General features: G+C 44.7%; 1 protein-coding gene across 8 annotated transcripts in view; it reads right to left on the reverse strand.

The window, feature by feature from the left end:
- Window positions 1-13,523, reverse strand: part of MYOF (myoferlin) — a 210,525-nt gene that overhangs the window by 84,261 nt on the left and 112,741 nt on the right. For 3 of the 8 annotated variants that reach the window (XM_040437962.1, XM_040437963.1, XM_040437966.1), the window contains exons 13-17: window positions 10,467-10,570; window positions 10,304-10,372; window positions 10,177-10,220; window positions 7,112-7,194; window positions 4,802-4,840 (exon numbers count right to left, since the gene is read on the reverse strand). In XM_040437962.1, coding sequence (XP_040293896.1) covers window positions 4,802-4,840; window positions 7,112-7,194; window positions 10,177-10,220; window positions 10,304-10,372; window positions 10,467-10,570 — 339 coding nt within the window. Of the gene's footprint in view, window positions 1-4,789; window positions 4,841-7,111; window positions 7,195-10,176; window positions 10,221-10,303; window positions 10,373-10,466; window positions 10,571-13,523 lie in introns of all 8 variants that reach the window. The other 5 variants (XM_040437961.1, XM_040437959.1, XM_040437964.1 and 2 more) reach the window with 2 other exon arrangements.

Genomic DNA, 13,523 nt, shown 5'->3' on the forward strand with positions numbered 1-13,523 from the left:
AGACGCGGACCTCGATCATATTGAGTGTACATGATGGCTTGGTTTCATGCAACTAGTTAAAATAGAGCACATCATTTCTCTTATTTAATCATAACTGAAGAAAGAAGATATGTTTTATGGAAGTGCTGGAGAAGTGGATGTATTTTTCTGCAACTCCCCAGAGCTCCTCAGCCTCTTCAAAAAGCTGCTCAGCAGGAGTGCTGGGAGGCGGACGCCCATCGATCAGATATCGATGACGACTAATCCCCGGCACTCCAGCTGTGGTCCACCTACAACTCCCAGCATGCTACATTCATTTCTGTGGAGTTTTGAGAACAGCCAAGGAAGCGTGCATCTTGGGAGTTGTAGTTTTGTCACAGCTGGCGTGCCAGAGGTTATCCATCACAGGCCTATTCTGGAGTACAGATCATCAATATTCTAGCCCCAGAAAAAACATTTAATGCTGAATACATACTATTATGTGGGCAATGAATCCCACTACATTTCTAAGACACTTCACAGTTGTCCTCATCTCTTCCACCATTAGGCTAGGGTTACATGGCGACATTGGTTGCGGCCAGGTTTGCAGAGTAGCGCTGATCCCATAGAGATTAATGGGATTGCCGCGCCGTCGCAAGAAATCCAGCAGTGTTGGATTTCTTGCGATTGCCGCGAAGATCCTATTCATTTCTATGGGATCAGCGGTACACAGCGATCCTGGCCCCGACCGCTGTCACGTGATCAATGTCACTGTGTAGCCCTAGCCTTAAAGGGGTTATCCCACAAAAAGTATGCACTATAGACCCTTTAAAAATAAGTAAATTATCAATGTAAATTCTCTCTTTCTAGGGTGAATTAACTCTCCTTGGTGCCAGTGGTAATGCTCCCTAGAGTTTCTGATTTCACCGATATGTCTGTCCACCTTCTCCATCGGACGCTGGTGGACAGGCATGTGCAGTTGCTGCTCATCTAGGCTCCAGGCTTGGTGACCTCTTCATTCTCACTATGCTCCTTCTCTAATTGTCAGGGAAGAAGTTGGGCATGGGCAGCTCCCTTCTCCTCCTCCGATAAATCACAGGGATGGGATCACAGAGGACTCATGTGTAGAGGGAGTATTTTCGGGGGATAAAACAAAGTACGCACTGGCTTCTGGGGGGTGGCATTACATTGAGAGAGAGAAACAAGGTGGTCACGTGGTCTGGAGCTGCTAGCCACCTACAGAAAAGGAATGGATGCAGAAGCTCGTCTAGAAAGGGTCATTAGCTTTAGAATTATGATGTATGGTTGTGCCTATAGATTTCCTAACTGTTGGAGGGATAACCCCTTATTAGAATTTTGTCTTAAAGTAACACAAGAGCCTATCTTTAAAAAAAAGTTTCCACCTCCACCACCTCTTCTCCAAGCCAGTTCTAGAATACGAAGACCTGACGTCTACAGAAAACGCTCACCATCCCTTGTGGTCAGCAAGCAACGTCCACAGGGAACCTTTGTTGGCAATATGAAGAGTACAAAGAAGAATTTCGGAAATCACATCATTTACAATGCATTTTGAGGTAAAGTTAGATTGTTAGGTTGGTGATTAGTAAGGACTGTTCACACGGACAAAAAGCAAGCAGCACTGACTGAACTGGATCGGCAGGTAGATCTGTACATGTGTATTACATACATGGGAAATCAGAAGGATATGTTCGCTCATGGCAGACATTTTGGGACTGTACCCTTCACCTGAATGGGGCTTGCAGAAATCCATGCACATACTGCAGAAACAACCCCATCCAAATGTAAAGAACAAATTTCAGTGTCAGAAATGTATGCAAAAAATATAATACAAAAAATACTTATTCTGTCAGTAATATACTGTGTATTGCTAGTGTGTAGACCGTCAGAGGTGTAGACTAAAATTAAGAGATGGGGGGTGGTTTAAAACTAGAGCTTGAATTGCAGCAGTAGATGTAGACGACGCCAGTCCTTAGGACACAGACTACATTGCTGCCAGTACGGTGCTTTGCAGATGACATACTCTGCACATAGTAACATAGGGGGTCATTTACAACCAGATATACGGCACTTTTGTGGTGGATATCTGGCGCAGATTCTGTCGTAGGCCATGTTGTGGCAGAATCTGTGACTTCTTCCCGCTCACGCCAGGTCTAAAAAAAAGTGGGCGTGGTGTGAGCAGGGAAGGGGACGGGCCAGCAGGCCGTCTCATTCATCATTTTCTACGCTTGGTTTAGGCGTAGAAAATGGTCTAAATGCAAGACAGCAAGGAAGCGGTCTAAAATTTAGAGATTCAGCAGTTGATATGCCTCTTCACGACTCCGGCGGAACCGCCACCAGCGCAGGGGCTTATTAAGACCGGCGTCTAAAATGCTTAATAAATGTGCTCCATAGTTTATAAGGCTGAAAAAGACATCTGTCCATCCAGTTCGGCCTATTATCCTGCAAGTTGATCCAGAGGAAGGCAAAAAAAAAACACACAACAACCACCCTGTGAGGTAGAAGCCAATTTTACTCATTTTAGGCAAAAAAAAACTCCTTCCCAACTCCAATCAGAATAACTCCTTGGATTAACGACCCCTCTCTAGTAGCTATAGCCTGTAATATTATTACACTCCAGAAATACATCCAGGCCCCTCTTGGACTCTTTTAGTGAACTCACCATCACCACCTCCTCAGGCAGAGAGTTCCATAGTCTCACTGCTCTTACCGTAAAGAATCCTCTTCTATGTTTGTCCCCTTGTCACGGTCACAGTCTGGGTATAAATAGATCATGGGAGAGATCTCTGTACTGACCCGATATATTTATACATAGTTATTAGACATGACACTCTGGGAGTTATATTTGTATATTTAAAGGAGTTGTGCCAAGTGTTGAAAGCCACTATCCACAGAATAGGGTATAGCTCATTGGTGGAGGTCCGACTGTCCCGTTCCCCCGATCTGACGGAGAAGCAGCTTGGGCATGTAGAATGGTTCCATACAGAATGAACAGAGTGGCAGGACACGTGCTCCACTTCTGTTCCATCAGATAAGGGGGAACTGGACCCCCATTCTCAGGATCAGTGGGGGTCCCAGGCAGTGTCGGACTGGAGTGTCTAGGGCCCACCAGTAAAAGTTATTTTGGCGGCCCACCGTACAGATACATTCAAATATTACCTGCTCACACAGCAGATGCTACCAGATGATTGAATGTGGGGGTCCCTGCAGCAACTTTGAGAAGGTAGGTCCTGGGGAGAGGAGGAGACTGGCAGCTTTCCCTATACCTAGAAGTCATCTCAGCTCTGATCGTGTCTATATTAAAGAAACTCCCCAGTCTATTATTAATCTATCAAGTTTTTTTTTTATATGTACATAGGCTGGTTGAGGTGCTGTACAATATATATACTGTATGTATGTAGTGCAGTAAGTCTACTGTGTTATGTGCCACTTGTGCAGGGGGTGGGAGACTAGGGGCCCATCTTTCTCAGGGGCCCCCCGGGGGATTCACCTGTACCCTGTGGGCCAGTCCGAGTCTGGTCCCAGGGGGTCAAACCCGATCAGTTAGTTATCCCTTATCCTGTGGATAGGGGATAGCCTCAAAAAATTTCCCACAACCCTTTAAATTAATCTGTCATATTGAACATGGTGTCTAATTTAGAGCATGGTTATAGAGCATGAAAACATTCAATATAAGGCTACATGCACACGACCTCGCAGTGTTTTGCTGTCCGCAAATTGCGGATATGCAAAACACGGATGCCGGCCATGTGCATACCGCAATTTGCGGAAAGGATCAGGCCGCCCATTATAGAAATGCTTATTCTTGTCCGCAAAAATGGACAAGAATAGAACATGTTCTATTTTATTTTATTTTTTTGCAGGGCCACGGAACGGAACAATGAATGTGGCCCCATTGAAGTGAATGCGAAGTGAAAACAACGGTCATGTGCATGAGGCCTAACTTACATTTTGTTCACTTAAATCTCTGCACTTTCTATACTTCGGAGTCCAGTGGGCGGTCCTACGCCCTGTATGACTATGCACGCAGAGATAGCTCAGTCCCTGAGTAGGACCACCCGCTGGACTACAGCATGGAAAAAGCTGAGAATTAAATGAATAAAATACAAGGTATACTGAGGTGGCATTCTTCATTGTAGTCTATGGGAAATACAAAAACAGCTGAGCATGCTGCATGTATTTATCCCATCGGTAGGACATTAATGTCTAGCCTAGGAAAACCTATTTGAAGTGCATATCCTTCCAGACATTCTCTGACGTGGACTTGGTCAGGAAAAAAGGCTAGTTAGCAAATTAAACTCTGCTACATCTGTAGAAGTTTTGATTCAGAATCAGATGTAGTTATGGCATTTTGGGAAAACACTTGGAGCCAATGCCGTATCTCCAGAAGTGCTGGCCTGTGTGGCAATGTTCCCCAAGTCAGACTGTAAATGGCCTGGTGTGTGGGTATTTGCATATACAGGGCATTCTAGGTAGTGGGGATGGGCATTAAGATATCTCAACGGGGAGAGGTGTAGAGGGCACAAAAGAGCTGGCAATGCCAAACAGGCTGTGGCCACAAGTGCACCATGTAATGTAACATGGATTCTGCACACTACACGATCCAGTCAGTTATAGGACTGCTATAAGACAAGCCAAAGACATAGAAAGATCGTCCATGCATAATTAAAGCAGCAACGTTCATGCAGGTTCCAGTGCCAAAACTGTATTTTCCTGAAGAGAAATCTAAAAAAAGTAATTCACTTTTTGATCAGGACCCAATGATGGAATCACAGTTTGGGCAGTGGGTTGCAAAAATCAAATCAAATCACACCACGGTATACACCTTCCAGTGCTGTAGACCCAACTCCCGTAGTCTCACTGTCTATTACAAAAAGAAAAGGGTTAAATAGTACATGTCGAACACAATTTAATACAAAGAAAAATGCCCAATAATATCTCCTGAAAAAGGGCAGAACATGAACATCAAGCCAAACCTTTGGAAGAAGAAATAAGAAAAAGTCTGTAAAACATTTAAAGGGAACCTGTCACATTGAACATGGTGTCTAAGCTGAAGGCAGCACGTTCTAGAGCAGGAGAAGATGAGCAGATTGATCTGTAGTTTTAGATATATAGGTAAAAGATTCATTAAATCTTGTGTTTCATTTAAATTCCTGCTCATTCTGAGCTATGAAGTACAGGAGACGGTCCTATCAGTGATTGACAGCCTTCCCTCTATGACTGTGTATACAGAGAGTGCTGTCAATCACTGATAGGGCCACCCCCTGGACTTCAAAGCCCAGAATGAGCAGGGGGATAAATGAATTAAAGCGAACCTTTCACCTCATTTTCACTTTATAAACTAGCAACAGTACCTTATAGATTATCTTGAGTGTGTTGTTATCCATGTTAGTGCCGCTTTCCTGGGCTCTTTATACTTCAAAAAATCGTCTTATAAACTTCACATTCGGTGCTCCAACAGTCATGCAACCAGTCAAGGGGGTAGCCCTTCCATCTCCTCTGGCCGTACCGCCCCTGCCCTAACCCCTCCTCTATGCTCCTTAACTGACAGCTGTCTCAGTCGCCGAGACGGCGCTTCCGAAACCTGTGCATGCGCCGTCCTCCTGATTCGCCGCGCGATCCCGTCTTTCTTGCTGACAAAAGCGCGATCATGTAAGAGAATCGCGCATGCGCCTTACGCGATGCCGGCCTGTCTGCTCTCCTGTCTGCTCTCCCGTGCGCGCGCACGGGAGGGAGAGCAGACAGGCCGGCATCGCGTAAGGCGCATGCTCGATTCTCTTACATGATCGCGCTTTTGTCAGCAAGAAAGACGGGATCGCGCGGCGAATCAGGAGGACGGCGCATGCGCAGGTTTCGGAAGCGCCGTCCCGGCGACTGAGCCGGCTGTCAGTTAAGGAGCATAGAGGAGGGGTTAGGGCAGGGGCGGTACGGCCAGAGGAGATGGAAGGGCTACCCCCTTGACTGGTTGCATGACTGTTGGAGCACCGAATGTGAAGTTTATAAGAGGATTTTTTGAAGTATAAAGAGCCCAGGAAAGCGGCACTAACATGGATAACAACACACTCAAGATAATCTATAAGGTACTGTTGCTAGTTTATAAAGTGAAAATGAGGTGAAAGGTTCGCTTTAAATCAAACATCGCAACAGAACCCATAAGTCAGAGGGGTCCATTGGGTGCCTTGTGGTCCATCATGCAATGGATCTGGCACTGCATTGTGTTTTCCACTTAAAGCAGAAACCACAAGGCTGATGTGAACAGAGACCAAGATGCCATAGATAAAGATTAAAAGGGTATTCCAGGATTCATATACTGGTGACCTACCCTCAGGATAGGTCATCAATATCTGATCGGCAGGGGTCCAACTCCCAGCACCCCCACCAAACTGTTGTTCCTAGACCAGTAACTTCACTTTCATAGCCGACGTGGCCTAGCTGCAGCTTAGTCCCGTTCAAAGAAATTTGGTTGAGCTGCAATACCAAGCACAGCCACTATACAATGTACGGCATTGTGCTAGGTTAGCTGTGGAGGCAGCCGCAGCAGTCAATAGGTCACAAATAGAGGAATCCTGGAAAACCCCTTAAAAATAAGAAACAATAATAATAATAATAATAATAATAATAATAATAATAATAATAATACATTTTAATCACCCATATGGTGGCAAAAGCAACTTTTGGACAGTCTTCTGCCCTTTTAGAGAATACTATGCCACAAGAGGGTAGATAGATAGCAGCCATAATCAGGGACATAAGACATACCACATATGTGATCCATTATATTTAGCACCTTGGTCAGGATCAGCGATCATTTCTGCAACCTACAGATCTGAACTTGTAATGTTAACTAAACTTAGACCAAGTTCACAAGAGCAATAAAATAATGCACACTAGAGAAAAAATATGCCCTGCATTAATGCTAGTGTGAACTGGGACAAATCTGAGTATATAAGCATTTTTCAATGCCAAGAATAATGCATCTCTGCAGGATTTTGGGAAGAGACATTACTTCATAGATTTTGACTTGCTGTGGCTGCATTGGCAAAATACACAATGCTTGTGTCATACTGATCAGAAATATGTAATAAGAAAAATCAATAAGCTCTGAATCTGCCTAATTGAATAATTCTGGTCTCACCTTCAATATCACCACCTGATGCAGCGATTTTAGACAAACTCAGAATAGTTGATCCAACTGCATCATTCTTAGTGAGTCTGTCCCTGAACAGAGATAGAAGATTAAAAAATTAGATAAAGGTCAAGATTAAATGGTTCCCTGTGCCAAAAAAAGACTTAAAAATATTTTTTTTAAATAAATAGACATACTGTAATAAAAATAACCTAATAGTAGCAATGATAACACTAATACTACCACTACTAATATAATATCTAGCTGAAATAAAACCAAATAGCTATGAAAACATTTTCCAGTTCTGTATTTAGGCCTCGTCCACATTTCCGTTTTTTAACTGACATTAAACACATGTACCTACTGATTTAAATGTGTCTGTTCAGATTTCAGTATTTTTTTTTACTGACCGTGGGTCATTAAAAAAAAAAATCACGGAGACATGCACTACTTTGATCCATTATGCGGACCAAGCATGTCCATTGAAGTCTACGGGTCAGTGAAAATCATTGACACAACAAAGATGGCATCAGTGTTATGTCCGTTCTTCACTGAAGACTGATAGGTGATTCTTTGGAAATTAATTTTCAGCTGAGCAACGTCCCTCTCACACGGACCAACCATAGATCCTTCACGGACATCTACACGGATGAAACATGTACGCTTTATTTCACAGATGTAACACCGACATGGACATGTGGATGAGGCCTAAAGAAGCACTCGAGTGCAAGCTTTTGTCTCTATCATGCAGTATATGCTGCTATTGAACAGTCACTATACTTTCAACAAACCTTGCGTAAATCAATGGTACATGTGAATATAAGTAACTTTATAATATATCTCAGCATAAAAAAAATAAAATAAATGTATTTTTCCCTCTAACTCCTCCTCACCCCCTCTCCATAGACTTCTATGGGCAGCATGAAATCTGATCCTTCATTGAGCTGGCAGTCCATCTTCTCTCTCAAGACCAATACAGCCAATAATGTTAGCATGGGACGACATATATTACAAAGTTTCTTATATTCTCATGTGCAAAGTTTGTTGAAGGTACAGTGACCATTTAAAGAATAAAGTAGAGCAGGCATGGCCAACCTGTGGCTCTCCCGCTGTTGTAAAACTACAACTCCCACCATGCCCTGCTGTAGGCTGATAGTTGTAGGCAGTCTGGGCATGCTGGGAGTTGTAGTTTTGCAACAGCTGGCGAGCCTCAGGTTGGCCATCCCTGAAGTAGAGGTTTTTGTGTATGCCTTGTGTTTATCTGTCTTAGATTTGCAATACGTGGGTTGTCTGCCATCTTGGCTCCTTCTTTCCCTTTAATGCGCTTCTCCTAATGCACCCTACATCTACCATTATGCCTCTGGCTTTGCAGAGACAGAGGGGGTGGAGTCTCATCACACTGCACCTGCTCTGAGTCCTGAGGGCAGCAAGTGATAGATCACCGACACAGAACTGCAGAGTTTCAGTGTGTTCCCATTCCATGCAACTTCAGCCTGTCTCCACTGCCTCCAGCGTGTGATAGTTTCTCCCCGTCTGCTTCAATAAGCCGATGGCAGGGGAAGCAGTGTGAAGCTACTGCTCATAAAAATACTCTGGGGATTCTGCACACAGCACTCACAGGCAATATAGACAGACAGTGCTGTTCACTGTATGGGCCCACCTACTATATCACTGCAGTAATGGTTCCTTAGATACAACACAAATGATATCTCTAGCAGCACTGTGGTATGCGTGGAGACATAAAAAAAGAACAAGTTGGATGAAGGCAGGTGAGAAGGTGTCCGATAGCTGCCAAGAGGGATTTAATAAGTAATGAATGATGTAATCTTTTATTCACAGGAAGTCAGCCGCACAGGAAACACTGACCTTCTGTTTTACACTGGTCTGGACGGAGGGTCATACAGGTGATCCCATGATACAGCTGCCCATAATGAAAGACTACAAAACGTATTAAAGGGGTTGTCAGTTTTTTTTTTGTTCTTTGCATGTTTCTAAATAATCAAATGTAACAGCTTGTAACTGCTGTCTGCTCTCTCATTGGATTCTTAACCCCTTCAGCTGCACAGACTTAGGGCTGAAGGCTTTACTGAGTAGCTGCAGGCAATGAGGAGACAAATGCTGGGCACAGGAGCTCACAGACTAGAGGAGTTCTGCACAAGAACAGGTAGGGGGAAGATCCTGTGTGTATCAACAGTGTCCTTGTACGGCTGGGACTTGTAGTCCTACAAATACAACATGCTGCCGAGTATCCCAGCAGGCAGACATGTCATTCAGGGCAGACTTATATTCACTCCCTTTTTTTTACCTAAAACTGGTTTAGCTCAGTTATATATTGCTGCCAGGGGCGTTGCTAGGTTAAAACATTCGGGCCTGGGCCCCTGATGTTTTGTCCCAGGCCCCGAATGTATTGCCGTCCTTAGAACGTCCTTAGAACGTACATGGGACTGAAAAATTGAGGGGTGATGTTATTTACATGGGACTATATGTTAAAGGCAGCTGTGGGAGGGAGTCATTTACATGGGACTGAAGGTTGAGGGGTAATGCTATTTACATGGGACTGCATGTTGGAGGTGGCTGGGGAGGGGGTAATTGTATTTACATGGGGCTGTATGTTGAAGGTGCCTGGGGGAGGGAGTGATGTTATTTACATGGTACTGAATATTGAGGGGGTGATTTTTTTTTACATGTAACTGTATATTGGAGGGGGCTGTAGATAGAGGGGGATGTTAATTACATGGGACTGTATATTGGACGGGGCTGGAGAGATGGTGTGATGGACTGTATGGTGGAGGGGCTGAGGAATTATAATTTCTGAGGACTGTAAACGGAGGAATATTGGTAGACTTACAGAATTGGGCCATATGCATTGGGGCTTGGGCCACGGATCTTTTGAGACTCTAGCAACGCCCTTGATTGCTGCCATCAGATTTACAGTGCTATATAATATTTTTTTTTCATAACTCAGACAACCCCTTTAATGCAACGGAGCTGGGATGTAAATCTCCACTGCCAGAATACTGCTAGTGAGTGTTATGTGTGACTCCTTACCCTCCTGGGAGCTCGCAGTCACTTACCAGTCAAATACAGTGAGCCTTATGTTCTCACACATAGAGGGAAACTGCAAGAGAAAAGTACAGGTCCATGTATTACACGTATATACTTTGTACCCGCAGATTTTCTATGCAATTTAAGAGATCTCACCTTGATCTGAAGATTGACCGCCTGGTTCCATTCTGGATTAGCATTTTTTTCAATTGTTTTTGTACAGACCTTAAAAAAGAAAAAAAAAAAAAAGAAGTTTGAGAAAGAGGAGACCAATCCATACAGAAATTATATTCTTTGTAGTTACCCATTATGGTTTTACCTTCTTCCCAGCAAAACCCACTTCCACAAATGGGTCAACTAAATTTTTCCTATCCGAGTCTGCGCCAAAGAGTTCCTTAACTGACTGCGCGAATGCATCATCCACTAAAGAAAGAAATACCAGTGAGGAGAGATTACAATTACAGTATTTTAATTCATTGTTAAGATACCTGCTTGCTGTCTGTGAATGAAACAAAAATGACGACATTTTTTGTAACTGTAAACCTGCCTTGCTCAATGTCCTGCACAGCTCATGAGACCTGTATACTGGTAAGCCCTGCACTTATTAGCCTGTGAATGTAAACCATTCAAGGGCTTTTCCAGAATTTTAACTGATGACCTATTCTCTGGATAGATCATCAGTATTTGATCGGTGGGGGCCAAAAGCTGGGACTCCCACCGAGCAGCTGTTTGAGAGCTCGCAGTAGCGCCACACCTTCTCTCAGCTCACCGCCGTACATTTGATAGTATATTTGACCATCGTAGCTAGATGCGATGAGGCTGAACTGTGCCTAGGCCATGGGACCAATGAACATGACATCTAGTGTTGCGCGAAGCGAGCTTCGGATGCTTCATGCGATGTCACTTCGTTCAAAACTTCCGAATAATACTATATATGGAGATCCGTCTCCGTACAGTATTAGAATGTATGGGCTCAGATGAGCTTCGGAACCGAAGCAGAGTTTGGGTTCAAGTTTTTAAAGTGGTTTTCCACAAAAATCAACTACCGAAGCTATTCAACGAAGTCACATACTTCGGCTCATCGGAGCCCATACATTCTAATACCGTACAGAGACTGATCTCCGGAATAATACTGTACGAAGTTTTGAACAAAGTGACTTCAGATGAAGCATCTGAAGCTTGCGTCGCTCAACACTAATGACATCACATGGCTTAGCTGCAAGGACTAGCACTAATGCCTACTCAAACAGCCGATTACAGAGGGTGCCGGGTGTCAGACCCCCACAATCAGATACTGATCACCAATCCTTCTGGGATTCGCGTGCCCACCTATCCCTTTTGAACTTGATGGATTTAGGTATTTTTTCAACTGTATTAACGATGTAACTATCCAGAGGATAGGTCATCAGTTAAAAATTCCCAGAAAACCCCTTTAATGTCTCTATTTGCAGGCGGCAAACAGAGATCTTGAAATGGTTGAGGAATTTAAATAGAGTATAACTGAAAGCTGCATAACTTTACATTATACAGGTCTACAGCCTAGGTCAGTGGTGGCGAACCTATGGCACGGGTGCCAGAGGCGGCACTCAGAGCCCTATCTGTGGGCACCTGTGCCCTGGAAAAAGTCTATGGTGTACCGCTACGCCTTAGACTTTTCCTGCCATTCATCAGCGCAGGGCGCACTATGAACGGCACAGGCAGTGCACTGAATGTAGCAGGCTATTATAGCTAAGTGATAAAGTATGTGGAAGATATACTATACTGGACTGTAGTATTCAGGTTAAACTGCCGTGTTGGCACTTTGCGATAAATAAGTGGGTTTTGGGTTACAGTTTGGGCACTCGGTCTATAAAAGGTTCGCCATCACTGGTCTAGGTGTACACAAGCCCTAGACCGTGACTGTGCAATATCAGGTGCAGGCTTGTCAAGAAAGCAAGTCACTTACCACAACTTTCGTGCCGTCTGTGTGTTCAGCAAAGTTTCTCACCTTGATCTCCATTTCATTATGTTCCAGAATTGTTATTACATGGAGGATGCAAGTAGCTACTAAACCATGCGAGCGTGTGTAGGTCATTTCTACAAGTGACATGGGTAATCAGTATTGGGCCTTCTATCTTGAGGGGCCTACAGCAGCCACATTGGCACCTCTATGGTAAATATTCCCTTGCTGATGGAATGCAAATGATCCTTACATGAGCGGTGGGACTCAACAACTAAGGGGGCTCATCTCCACTTAAAAGGTGAATTGAAATGTAATTTGTCCCCATTCTACATTTTACGTCAATTCATATTGTTACCTTGAGCACTGCACTGTGACATCACTGTGCTCATTAGCCCTGCGCTGTGACATCACTGTGCTCATTAGCCCTGCGCTGTGACATCCCTGTGCTCATTATCCCTGCGCTGTGACATCCCTGTGCTCATTATCCCTGCGCTGTGACATCACTGTGCTCATTATCCCTGCGCTGTGACATCACTGTGCTCATTAGCCCTGCGCTGTGACATCACTGTGCTCATTATCCCTGCGTTGTGACATCACTGTGCTCATTAGCCCTGCGCTGTGACATCACTGTGCTCATTAGCCCTGCGCTGTTACATCACTGTGCTCATTAGCCCTGCGCTGTGACATCACTGTGCTCATTAGCCCTGCGCCATCACTGTGCTCATTAGCCTGCGCTGTGACATCACTGTGCTCATTAGCCCTGCGCTGTGACATCACTGTGCTCATTAGCCCTGCGCTGTGACATCACTGTGCTCATTAGCCTGCGCTGTGACATCACTGTGCTCATTAGCCCTGCGCTGTGACATCACTGTACTCATTAGCCCTGCGCTGTGACATCACTGTGCTCATTAGCCCTGCGCTGTGACATCACTGTGCTCATTAGCCCTGCGCTGTGACATCACTGTGCTCATTAGCCCTGCGCTGTGACATCACTGTGCTCATTATCCCTGCGCTGTGACATCACTGTGCTCATTAGCCCTGCGCTGTGACATCACTGTGCTCATTAGCCCTGCGCTGTGACATCACTGTGCTCATTAGCCCTGCGCTGTGACATCACTGTGCTCATTAGCCCTGCGCTGTGACATCACTGTGCTCATTATCCCTGCGCTGTGACATCACTGTGCTCATTAGCCCTGCGCTGTGACATCACTGTGCTCATTAGCCCTGCGCTGTGACATCACTGTGCTCATTAGCCCTGCGCTGTGACATCACTGTGCTCATTAGCCCTGCGCTGTGACATCACTGTGCTCATTAGCCCTGCGCTGTGACATCACTGTGCTCATTAGCCCTGCGCTGTGACATCACTGTGCTCATTAGCCCTGCGCTGTGACATCACTGTGCTCATTAGCCCTGCGTTGTGACATCACTGTGCTC

Source organism: Bufo bufo, chromosome 6 (assembly GCF_905171765.1).
Source record: "Bufo bufo chromosome 6, aBufBuf1.1, whole genome shotgun sequence".
Taxonomy (NCBI): Eukaryota; Metazoa; Chordata; class Amphibia; order Anura; family Bufonidae; genus Bufo; species Bufo bufo.